The sequence below is a fragment of the Scleropages formosus genome, chromosome 17, assembly GCF_900964775.1.
Source record: "Scleropages formosus chromosome 17, fSclFor1.1, whole genome shotgun sequence".
In the NCBI taxonomy this organism is placed as follows: domain Eukaryota; kingdom Metazoa; phylum Chordata; class Actinopteri; order Osteoglossiformes; family Osteoglossidae; genus Scleropages; species Scleropages formosus.
Genome location: NC_041822.1, coordinates 17770488 through 17783345, shown reverse-complemented (window position 1 = coordinate 17783345; position 12858 = coordinate 17770488). Strand labels below are relative to the sequence as shown.

Below are 12858 nucleotides of genomic sequence, written 5' to 3'. Positions count from 1 at the left end.
AACGTCCAGGGCCTGCGCTGGGAGATGCGGGGATTTATTCTCGGCAGTGAGGTACCTCGCTCCCGGAACGCCCGCTTTGTCATGTGAGCCTCACTCCTTTCATCTCTCACAAGTGTGCTGCGAAAGCTCTGCAATGTGTCATCACTCCCCTTCTAGTGTAGAGCCAGTCGGAGAAGTACTCCAAAAGGTCGCTCAGAGTTATAACCATCCCGGTTCGGTAATATCGCCGGTGAAAGCATGACTCGGTGCGAAAGGGAAAGCATGAAAAAATGATGAATCGGCTCGTCTCGCAAAACCCGCGGAGCGCCTGGTCCGCGCTTGCGTCTGCACGCGCCCGCGAGAAGCTCCGACTCTCGTTCCCGAGGAATGCGCCGGCGCGTTTCGGGGAACCGGCCGCGATGAAAGGCGCACCTCAAAGGGTCCTTTAAGCACGCGGCCGCAACGTGCCGCCGTTCGCCGGATGGCTTCGAGGCCAGACGCGTGGGAACGCCGCCGGGCGTTGTCGTCGAACGCAAACGGCCGGAGCGGGTTAAGTGCGGTGACCTCGCCGAGGGACGGGAGTCTGGAGCGGAACCTCGAGGTGGCGAAACACAGATCTTGCAGAGGCACGCAGAACGCAACATACACACCTGCAGGAGCACGCGGTGTCCCGCATGCGGATGCAAATAGCCAACGCTGGGGACTGCAAATAACTCGGGGGGCAACAATCGGGACAGCTGCGAGGCTCCCGCTGCTTTAGCAGATAAATGTCACAAAAAGATGGGTCGTCCAAAGACGCACTTAGATGGAAGAAAAAGGCTGAGTCCCAGTGCTGCAAACAGATGTTTGCCGCACAGTATTAAAGACACAAACAGACTGCGAGAGAGCGGCTACAGAGGCGAAGACAGGGAGCCAAACCGAATCCCACGGAGGCCGAGGCAGGCGCCGAGGGGCCGGGACGCCTGCTCGTGATGGATTTCAGCGAGCCGTAACGACAGTCGGGGAGTTTGGAGAGAACGAGGCGCCAGATATTACAGCTGCGATGCATCATCCTCCAGCGCCGCGGCCCCTGATCTCAGCACCGCGGCGAGGGGAAGGCAGACGCGCGCTAATAGCTAAATTCACCGCATCGCAGCGAAAATGCGATTATAACGTCTGATACTTTAAAATGTTGTCATTCAGCTCTGCCTGTACCTGCTAATTTTGTTGTGTGGGACGGAGGGGAAAATTTTTTCCCCCCTCGTTATAATCTTTAAGAGCAGTCTGTAAGTAAACGAACGCGTTAAAAAGTGCAAAAGTGCAGTAATGATGACGATAATAAAATTAAGAAAGACGAGTGAAAGCGGTAATAGAGTCCCCCGAGAACACACATTTCATTTAAAATTTAGGAAGTAAAAACGATGGAATTTCAAAATATTTTGCCCCAAGTTCCTCAGAGGAAAGTTGTTCTGCAGACAATCTGATATCAGAAGGAACGGAGTTCTTAGTTCAATATGATGCAATTATTGCATATATTCTTACTGGAAGCAGCAGAGAGCGCATGCTGTTGAGTCGGGGGGGAAGGAATTTCACGTGACGGTTATCCTCGCGGCGTCGGTGGTCCTGAAACCGAAATGAGAGCCGTCAGTGGACATGGCGGTGCCGAAATAAAGCGGAACTGTCCAGGAACCCCGGGGTGCTGAATGTCCAGGCGGAGCTGTCCGCGCAGGTGGCGGTGCTGAAACTTAGAAGTGGAGCTGGAGCTGTTCGATACACCTGTAGCTCGGAACCCCGGACAAGAGCTGTCCGGGGAGCCACCGGTGCTGGATCTGATACTGGGACCGTGTGTAATACTGTACCGTTCCTTAGGGTCCTCTACCACAAACTGGAACTGGGTCCAGGGTCCTGCCGGTGCTGAGACGGAGGGGAGCCGCTTATCGTACCGGCGCTGCTCGAAACAAACATCCGTCAACAAACGCCGATGATTTCTGCGCTATTGCACAAGAGCTGAGCGCAAACACAGCCAAGGCATCGGTCTGGCAGAAATGAAAAAGCGACACGCAACCGGCACCGCCGCCGCCTGCTACGCTGCGTCAAGCCGTTGAACCGAGCCGACCGTGACGCCGCTGCACTACCGGATAGAAGCAGCAGATGGCCCTCTTCTATTTGTACGATACGACACGGTGCGCTAACCTTTTCCGCCACGTTAACTACACGTCCAAACTGACAAGATTTTAATGACTTTGCGGCGCGCGTCGCTTTACGCAATTTAGACTGGCTGTGCCGCTTTGGCCCTCTACGCCACGGGAGAAACAGATTTAATAATGTGTAGGCACACATCATTTTCTTCAGTACATACCGCGTATGTACGCATTCGGTTCCCCGCAGCCCACTGAGCGCGGTGACAACAGTATAATCCGCGAGTCCTTCCCCGAAGCCCCTGTTCCCGGAGTCTGCGTGCTGTCATTCCCCGCAACTTTCTCATCCGTCGCGGCACTTGGGCGCGTTTCTCCGCTGACCGTGTCGCTGGCAGCCAAGGCCAGCAGCCGAAGGGATGGCGTCAACCAATAAGAAAAAAGGCACATGGATGAAAACGAGCCGCGGATCATTTATGCCGCTTCGCCACTGGTCACCTGGTAGGCACGTTCAAGATCACACATCTGATCCAGATGTTTGTGTGTGCGTTGAACGGGTTTTTGACAGCCGCACTAGAAAATACCTGTGCATTAAGTCTGTTACAGGAGACATTTCTGTAACTCTCACGTACTGAAATGTCAACAGCTGTTCTAGCGCAACCGCCAGTAATTCTTCCAGAAAAAAACCAATAGAACTATGTTTTCCCTTTTTCATGACTCATGCTCTCATTTCCTGTAAAGGAGCCTACTGAGGTTTTCAAGGGCACAAGCCGTCTGAGCACAGAGTCCCTGACGGACCTCCCACCGTCACCCTGTTGCCCTGGGGACTGCACTGATGACGTGGGGGGTGGACAGGGAGCCTGAGAGCACCATCTCAAACCACTACCCCACCACTCGGCGCCCTTGGAGATCTGAATCCCATTTTGGCCCGTGTTACATGACGCACTTAGGCTCGATTCTCAAGACAATAGAGCCCTCTTGTTAAATATTATAGAACAGACATTCCCCACGAGCTACTGCTCACATTCTTTCTCAGCTGGTCTCACTAGATACGGTACAGTACCTCTTCACTGCAACATTTAGTAGATCGACACATTTACTTTATACATACGCTAACACAAGAAACCTTCTTACGCCCATTTACAGATTTACAGCTGGATGCTGCACCACTACCCCGGCAGCATAATCATCTTGAGATATTGGTGTCCGGCATGACGTCGACACTAACTAACCTCTTTCACCTTCCGCAAGCACTCGTGGGCACTCAGAGTGGCCAATGCAACACGTAGAAAGGATACTCGAGGTCTTCTCACCGGGACAAGAGGATTCTCCAGTGTATCAAGGGCACTATGCTTGACCCCAAAGGCTTCAGGTTCAAGTCTCAGAGATAAGCGCTGCCTCCTCATCAAGTGCACCAGTCAACTTGAATCGTGTCAAGAAAATGTAGGTGCCATGAATGGCTACAGAACATCATGGTTAGTGACTGAATGAAAAGGAATGTGATTGTCTGCTAAACAGCTCTAGAATAGAGTAATATCATTTGGATACAAGGAGCCTGGAGACATTGTGTTCTGTATTCTACTGCAGACTCTGTCCACCGATACTGAGCAGAGCCCTTCAGCGATCGAACTACAACATGTTCAGACGCAGAGGGATTAAAATATTATCCGGCGAAACGCAAAGGCGCTATTAACTTTGTTAATTGTCTGCTCTCAAAACTGTCTGACACAAGCTAATGGCCAACACAAAAATGCTTCCTCAATGACTGTTAATCCAAAATATTAAATCCATAAATTTCTGCACACCTCCAACAGGAATGATCCAGACACAACCGGCTGAATTTGTTTTTTCAATTATGCATTCTGTCGTCTTTCCGAGTGGGGCTCTTCATTAAATTGCCAAGCCGAGCCCGACACGGAATTCAGAGCACAGATTTGCAGATACGGGCTCAGAAAGAAAACACAGTCCCTGTGCGAGTGCGTTTGATGTCATTAATGTGAGTCGGTACGTGCCGTCAAAGCGTGAACACGCGTGGAAGCCCCGCCAGACAACGCCGAACCGCAAACCCTCACGCTACGACCTGTGAAAGTCTCTAGAGAACTGTTCTCTGCAGCGTGACCCGAAACGACCTGTCTGTAGATGAATATGCTGAAGGACAGCTGGTAGAGTAATGGTTAGAGTCACTGCCTTTACATCCATAGGTTGCAGGTTTAATCCCCACCTCCAGCAGCGGTACCCTTGAGAAAAGCACTTACCCTAAATTGCTCCAGTAAAATTACCCAGGTGTATAAATGGGTAAAAAATTGTAACCTTAACATTGTAAGTCGCTTTGGAGAAAAGTACCAGCTAAACGAATAAATGTAAGGTGGCTCCATGGCGGACTGGACGAGGGTGGGTCCGTCTGTCCAGAGCAGCGAGTGCTACATGTGCTTGAGCACCGCAACCACACAGACAACTGCTCTCAGTCCCAAGAGCAATTATGTATTGGCACAGAGATGGGAGGAGGTCGGCAGGAAGACAGTCAGTCACTCCTGTCTGAGAGCTCCCCCCCCATGATGAGGTTGGAGCCTTGACACAGAAATGAAAGTTTTTAAGACAACTTAAAAAGAAATGAACTGTAGAGTCAAAACAAACAGCAGCAGGAACTTAATTGGTCCCAGTAACGGCAGAGTGGGACACAGCTTTCCCAGCATAGGGGCTGAACTGGATCTCAGCGGCACGGTTCTAACGTAATCATGGAGTCTGTGGGTCACCGCTATCAAGGGCAAGCAGGGCTGCACCCCCTTCCCCCGCAGTACAGCCAACCGGCACCACGCTCTCTCTGCCCAAGCTGTGGTGCACAAAGTGATCTGCTCATGGAGACATGGTGCTGGGTTATGTGTAGGTTTAACTGGCCTGGTGTTTTGCTGACCATGTTGGGGGCAGCGCCTCTGTGTGGTCTTCCCGAGGACAGCGTGGGTGGGCTAACGCCGTCAACAAGGTGGCAGAAGACCTTAGGTCCAGAGCAAGAGCTGCCTGCCCCATCTCCCTGCGGGTGAGAAGAGGGGGGGAGTGGACAAGCACACGGTCATCAGGAAAGAGCGATCCGGATTCGCCTGCGGGTCTGTTGTTTTTTTTTTCTTTTTTTTTTTTTTTTTTTTTTAAAACAGACAAAACGGTGCCTGCAGTGCACAGCGATCAAAGAGCGTAATAAAGTTCCGCAGGTGTGGGGGATTTTTCAGCCTTACTGTCCTCACCACAGCCTCGAGCTCTGCTCTCCGTTTGTCCTTGACGTGAGCGGAACCAGCGCTGCCACAATGATTTACAACACAAAGGACACTTTTTGCTGTCTGAATGAATACAGAGGGGGAGGCTGACTTGACAGGTAGGGAATACTGGTTATTGATGGTGTCTGTGGGTTTATATTATATATACAACCTGACAGTACCATCCCAGTAAGGTCTGGCCCTGCTTGGTATTAGACACAGTCGTCCAAAAATAACATACCTCCAGATGGCGGACCCCTGGATTGCATAACAGGGACACAAGGAGACCGGCAAAGGTGGGGCGATGGGGTTCTTTGTCCTCTCTGAAAATCTGTCTGCTAATCCCAAAGCAAATGAGGCTGCGCTCGGGAGCACAGTTTCACTGCAAACACGCACAGGCATGCAAACACACATACACGCACGCACACACACACCTCGCAGTTTAGTACTGTCAAACTGTGGTTGACAGCGGAGCCATCAGACCAGGAATAATAAGTGAGTTTGTTTGCCATCGCAGGCGACGCGAGGCAGGCAGGTCCAGGAGATAAGGGCTCTCCGGGGCTTGGGCCAGGGCTCGGCCCGATGGGAAATTGCCTGGGCAGAAAAAGGAGATGCAGCGGGCTGATGGTGCTCACAGAGCAACCCTCTCCCTCCTACAGAAAAGGTTTAGCATATGTGCCGCAGGTGGAAGTTGCAGGGAATGCAAGGGAGGCAGTGTAGACTTCACGATGGCACTAGGTGCAACAACCAGCCACGGTGCTGAAAGTGATGGCTGCAGGTTTGAGTGCTTGGAGTTGTTCTTCGGCGCAGGAAGTGTAGAAATTCTGTGAAGTGGGTAGATTGTGTTATATAAAAAAAAATAAAAATAAATGTCGAGCTAGTATTACAGTTGAGCATTACTTAGCTTGTCCAACGCAACGTACAATGTTTGGCTTGCAGCTGCTCACTATTTACCCACTTGCAGCAGGGAAGCTTCTTCTGGGGCAATTCAGGGAAAGCTGTTTGCATCCAGCTGCAGGAACTCCATCCATGCAAATGCTGCAACAATCATAAGCATCCTCATTGCCACCTTCATCAGCTGCAGCACTACTTGCAGGGGAGTAAATACGACATCGCTAGTGGCGGCAGCGATATCTCATTAATCGAGCTTTATTTACGGCCGCGTGCTCATGAGCAGCTTTCTCACATAGCAGAGCACAGGTTATTTTCCAAAGGGAGTCAAAAAGAAATTAAGCGGGACTCTCTCGGCAGGCTGGAAAAAAGAAAACGAAGAGCAAAAATGGCTCCCTAACCCACAGTGTGGAAGGCCACCATTTGCAAGTGCTGGACAGAAGAAGAGCAGCGCTGCCCCTCCCCAGCTGACTGCCATGAGTGACGGACGGCAGCTTCCCGCAGGTAACGGGCACTGGCACGGCACGCTGTGCTTGGCAGTTGCGGGTGCATCAGAATGCCAGCATGTCAGGGACAGGCATGGGCGCTGGGCATCTCTGCTTGCTGGACGGAGTGCCTGGGGCCAGCATAAGCACAGTGGGCTCCGTGTTTTAATTAGCCCCGGGGCGACCTGCTCCTGGCCCTGCGGCTCCGGAAGATACATCTGAGAATCCGGCTAAATATGGAACCTCACTGCAGCCTATTAGACTACAGCATCTTCACTGAGTGCAGCGTAACCAGAACGTCGCACTGACGTTAGCAGCTCCACAAAGCAAGAGAAAAAGTGAACGATTTGAACCATTAGAGGACCACCACTGCCTGCTGTCTTCAACGGACATCATATTGTAAACCCAGTCATCTGATTGGCTCCTGTACATTACTGGCCGCAGCCTCTGATTGGATCCCAAATTTCACTGGCTGCAGCATGTTCTTACCCTAGGGTCCTTGGACCCTTTGGAGGTCTGCGAATGCCAGGATTGCATTGAAAATAACAGTAACTAAATAAAGCTAAAATGAAAAATTATACTATGGTAATATCGTTTATTGCAAAATTCTGTGTGAAGGTAATCAAGTTTCAGTGTGGTAAATTGAGCAAAATATTTCTTGTGAATTTATTTATAGACGTGTTTCTAAGAAGGGTCCTTCGCCTTCCTCGGATTCTTAGAGGGGAACATGGCCTAGAAAAGGTTAAGGACCACATTACTGTCTCAGCATCTGATTGGTTCCTGCACCGTCTTACCCTTCGTTCCCCCAGAACAGGGTGGGAGCTTCCGTTTGAGGACTGGGGTTCTGGCTTGTAGACGGTGTTTCTCTGCTAAGAAGGTGGACAAGAGGCCTCGACGTACTGCATCCCGGTCTTCGCTCAGCAAAACCAGAAGATGTACCGTTCCCTCTCTGGAAAACCACAGTGAAATCCTTGCTTCAGATGTGGCAAATGGTGCTTAGCAACAAGCAAACACTGAGAGCAGCGGGCGTTTCTAAGAAAAAAAACCGAGGCATTACCCATAAAAAGTGATTTCGGAGAGACGTGAAGATAATAAACAAGAAAACTTACTTTCTGATTTCTCCCTTCTTGCGAAAGCACTTGCTGTAGGTGTCCTGTTTTGGCAGAATGATACTACTTTCAGCACAGGCATTCCTGCTTTCTCCCGTTTACTCTGTTGCAGTTGGAAACATGTTGATGGAGGAACAGGATCCTGGAGGCACGGGAGTCTGCAGAGGGCAACCAGGCCAGGGACAAGAGGACCAGCACAGGGAGTGTGAGGATGCACTGATCCATTTCCATGACCATATCTCAGCAGGAGTGCCACGATGCCACCTCCATGTCTGAGCTGCAAAGCCACGATGGCTGCTGAAATAAGGTACCAGCAATGTGCTGTGCGTGGTATTTTGACTGGGGGTCAGCACAGTGTCAGCTAGACAGGGACTTGGCCTGACGCAGGATGATTTAAACAGAGGGTACAGTGTGAGCAACATCCCCAACTGGCATATTTGCCTTTAAATGTCAATGGACAGGTGGGCCACATAATTGAATTGGCTCCTTCTTCCTATAAATAAACACAGGAAGATCAAAAGCCTCTGGTGGAAAAAGTTGACAGGCTTTATAAGGGCAAATGTGACCACGGTCCTCATTCGTCTTTGATATGACACTTATTTCAAGGATGGCGTGCCTCGGCACTAGTGGTTCCAAGCGGTTCTGACTAAAATAAGGTCACCAGGAAAGTTTACGATTATTTAATAGAAGTAAATACAGCCATTTAAAATTTTCATCAATAAAATCACAATCATGAGGACTTAACACACAGACAGCTGTGTGCAATTTAAAATAAATATATGCATGTACATTTGATTCTTTACTGTTTTGTGCCCCCATCCCATTTATACAGTATAGAACACATAACACAAGTTATGATCTCAAAATCCATTAGTTGTCTTTAACACAAGGTGCAAAACAATAGCAAAAATAAGACATGGAGCGCAACAGATGGTCCTTCACAAATATGTGACAATATAAATACAGCAAAGCTAATAAATAATGCTAAGCTCGGGACTCAAGTGAACTCTAGAAGAAACTGCATCAATGTGCGTTGAAGACCGCCGATCTTTCCGTTTAATCCTGGAGGAATACAGTCCGCTCAGAGTTCCGGAAAAGATCGACCCGACTGTAGCCCCCCTTTGATCCCTTCTCGGTGACAGCCTGGTCCCGTGTGTCACCAGTTACGCCAATGATACCGCAGTGGACGAGTGAACGGAAAGGGCATGTGGTTGCACCGTGTGATGAACAAGGACACTCCCGTGTCGTCCCAACTTCGATGAGCACGGCAGACAGCTTTCCTAGTGCAGCAGTCCAGTTTGAAAAACAACTTTGACTTGTGGTCCTAATCAGTTAGTGTTCTACAATCAGGGTTTATAATGACTCCTGTAGGGACAGTCCTGGGTTCATCTCCAGCTGTTGAGGTGAGGAAGCCATTTGCTCTAAACGTAGCATCACAATGTCAGGGAAGTGGACAAGAATGGAAGCAGGGACATGAGCAGGAGTGGGAGAAGGGGCAGATGAATGGGAGGGAGCACAAATAAATGGCTCAAAGAACAGGGACAGGAAAAGGCAAGAAGGTGGACGGAGATAGACAGATGATAGGGATAAGGGAAAGTACAAGGGTGGAGTTCAACCAGGATCACGTTCGGGGACAATGGTACAGATAAGGGCAGAAACAGGAAGAACAAGGGCAGGAGAGAGGAGTGTGAACAGGGACATGAGCAGAGACAGCTCCTCTGTCTATGATCTCATACTGCAACCATCTGATGAGACATCAAAACGATTAAGGACACATCAATGACAGGACACATGCCAGTGCGTTATTCATTCCACCATGATGTCGGTGCGTGATTTTTCACCATCCAAATGGGAGGGGGGGGGAGTTGGAGTGAGCTGAGAGAGACTGGCGCTCCCTGCAGATGGGGAAAGTGGAGCAGTGGACCGCAGGGAGGTGACCCGTAGCGGGGGTGGGGTGAGCACAGGCTCTTCAGGGTTTCCTTCACCTCCAAGCGTCCTTTTGTTCTGCTCCTCTGCACCGTGCACCACTTTCACCCGACCATGTGGATACAAGGAGCAGGGTAAGGAGTCACAGGAGTACAATGTGTACATGTAGACACACACTGGCACCCACGAAGAGCCCCACCCTTGACAGTTCTGGATGACCTATTGATCACTAGTAGTTTACAATCAAATCAATAAATTGCAGTGAACTTCCTTCAGAGGAAACACCTCGCGGTTTCTACGCGCTCACCAGTAAGTACAAAAACTAACTCGCTGTGGTCCTGGGGTGCTCTCACAGGTCTGGGTCTGCTAGTGTCAGTACTCCAAGGCAGCAGCGTCCCAGAACCGACGACCTTTCGGCTCTGCTAAACAGTCAGAGTAAAAGAATAGCGCTGGATTCTTACAAATGGCACTGTACCAGCATGTGGACGGAGCAAACGTCTCTGTCCTTCATAAAAAGTCAAGGAAATTAGAGGGTGATGTATGGTAGTTCTTCATAAAACACCATGGAAAAGCATTTTCTTCTCCCTTCCTTCTGTGTATAAAAAAGAGCCCCTATGAGATGTAATTTGTCATTTCAAAGCATGCAGTTAAATGTCCTATATTGCTAGAAGGGATCTGTACATAGGACGGGAAGTCGGCTCGAGCGCTCAGTCGTGCTAAAAAGGCAACTGGCTCCGTTTTTGGCAAATTCTGGATGGTGAAAATGTTCTTGGCAAAACCATAATGTGCGTAATGTGGCCGCTGGTGCAACAAGACGTCTAAGTCACTGGTGCTCTGAAGTGAAGAACAAAAAAAGATGGATTACAGCTACAGCCAGTCTTTTGTCATTCTTTCCAGTGTCGAAGATATGAGACATGCTGTAGTTTTCTGCGCTGGATGGGAGGGAACGTAGTGACAGAGCAGCGCCGTTTGAAAGGACGCACTTTTGAGAGGCTCCACACGTGTTCGGGGCCTAACGAGTCGTCACGCGTGTGCGTGTTCTTCAGTCCTCTGAATGCAGAACACAAACCGGTGTTCTGTCAGTCAGCTCTGTAGTCAGGAGGAACTTCACAAAGAGCAGAGGAGTGTACTTTGTAAGGCTTTCTTCCAGGGGACCTTGCGCTTGGTGCATTCAGAACAAAACTTGAGGTCTATGTTTCACTGCTGTATTAAACATCTGAACTGGAACGTCTGGAGTTAAGACACTTTGTTTAAAAGTTTATCGTCCTGCTGCTTTCTGTCCCAAGGAACCAGGAGGTCCAAGGGAGATGTGAAGTATTGGCAGTTTCCAAGCGTGAGGCTTTCGGAGAGATGCGCGTTTCCTTATTGTGGCAGGAAGCCAAAGCCCTCGGGGCTCCTCTGCGGGCCTGGACACCACATGGCCCCTCAGCTGTCCTGCTGGGCCAGGGCCTGCAGCTCGGCCGTGTGTAGCGAGTGCTGCAGGAAGACGTTCTTACGGCTGTACATGTGCAGGGAGAGCGGCCCGCGGGGGGGCTGCCCCAAGCGGCCGGTGAAGGAGGACGTGGCTGGAGACTGGCGGGGCGCGGCACTGCGTTCGCTGCGGGGGCCTCGCTCGCTGTCCGATGACAGGCTGGCCCGCGAGGGGCTCCCCCGGCCTGGCAGGCTTGAGCTGCTGCCGGCCACCGCGCGTGGGATCTGGCTGGTGGGGCCATCCGGACCCTTTCGTGCGCAGCTTGTTTCCCATGGCAACCCCACAGGGTCCCTCGCCAGGACGGGGCACTTTCTGTCCTCGCAGGCTGCTGCTGGCGTTGCGGTTCCTGTGCGGTCGGCCGCGAGAGAGCGCGTTAACCTCCGCTCCCTCAGGCTGCTGCTGTAGCTTGGAGCTTGACTGGGGTTGGCGGCCTGTGGAAACACACACACACACACACTCAGACTCAACTGAAAACACAGAGCAGGAAATGGAATAACTGGTGGTACAACATCTTGCAGCCTCTGCTAGAACAGGCTTTGGGCCACTGGTACCCTGCACTGAACAACCAGTTAATGGATGGACAGATGGATATTAACCTTTAAAATCATTCTCGATATATGTATGTTTGCACAGCATGAGATCCAGAGAGGCTGAGCGATGGGGAGGGAAAGAGAGCAGGAGAGAAACACGTCAGCCTCATCCTGTGAAGGGAACATAATCCTGGGCCATTGTCATATCAAGTCGTTGGAATTGCAGGTTCCAACTGACATTTTTATTAAAAAAAAAAAAAAAAGTCCCTGATATGGAAAAGTTCTCTCTACAGCCATTCATCCACCCAATATGTGAAGACTTCTTTATGTAAGATTAAAACTTAGAACTAAATTGACAAACTAAGTTCTTGCAGCGCAAACCCACTTCCCACTTTGTGGAAACCTTAGTACAGCAGAACTGTGATTAAAGGGAAGGACGCAATACTCAGGAAAACCGGAACGCAAAAAGCATTCCAGTAGTTAGAACCCATCAATCATCTGGCTGAGAAAAGACCTGTGAATTGGTTCAGGTGGAGGTGCAGTGCGCTGTCTGCTCACCAGTCATTATGGTTAACTAGAAGACATCTGGATACGAAGTCTGATAACAGCGACCTTGAAACATTACGGAGAAAGCACAGTCCACTCTCGCTCTCGGTCGAGACCCTGTCCCCACTCTCAGGCAGTCTGAGAGGAGAGGGTTTTGAGATAAAAAAGATCCTTTTATTTATCTATTGGTATTATTTAAAGCTTATTAAACCTACATGCTAACACCATCATTCAGCATGTACAGAAAAGACAATGACGATTTGTCTTCGGCATTCGGTTTATTGAGAAATAGAAAAAAAAGGTTAATACATTTCAATGATACAACAGTATAAAAAATGGATAAAGTAAACAAACCTCAAAGTAAAGTGGATAAAAGTAAAACCGCATGCCTTATCATAACTCCTAGTAGAAAGTAGTTGCATAAGAAATGTATCTTTGTTTCGTGGTATCAAACATTTATATTTTTTACGGAAAAGAATGGCTATTGTGCGAGAGAGAGGTGCAATACAACACTGGCTGCACGTAGATGAACTGAGCATTAAGAAACCCAGTCTGAACATTG

General features: G+C 49.8%; 2 protein-coding genes across 6 annotated transcripts in view; both read right to left on the bottom strand.

The window, feature by feature from the left end:
• Positions 1 to 2373, bottom strand: part of grid2 (glutamate receptor, ionotropic, delta 2) — a 351265-nt gene extending 348892 nt beyond the window's left edge. The window contains exon 1 of the mRNA XM_029259349.1: positions 2318 to 2373. The gene's annotated coding sequence lies outside the window, so the exon portion shown is untranslated. The remainder of the gene's footprint in view (positions 1 to 2317) is intronic.
• A 6127-nt stretch (positions 2374 to 8500) lies between these two features.
• The window catches only part of ccser1 (coiled-coil serine-rich protein 1), an 88909-nt gene continuing 84551 nt past the window's right edge, over positions 8501 to 12858 (bottom strand). For 2 of the 5 annotated variants that reach the window (XM_029259445.1, XM_029259447.1), the window contains exon 10: positions 8502 to 11651. In XM_029259445.1, the coding sequence (XP_029115278.1) occupies positions 11175 to 11651 (477 nt within the window). In that variant the 3' untranslated portion in view covers positions 8502 to 11174. Of the gene's footprint in view, positions 11652 to 12858 lie in introns of all 5 variants that reach the window. The other 3 variants (XM_029259446.1, XM_018758445.2, XM_029259448.1) reach the window with 3 other exon arrangements.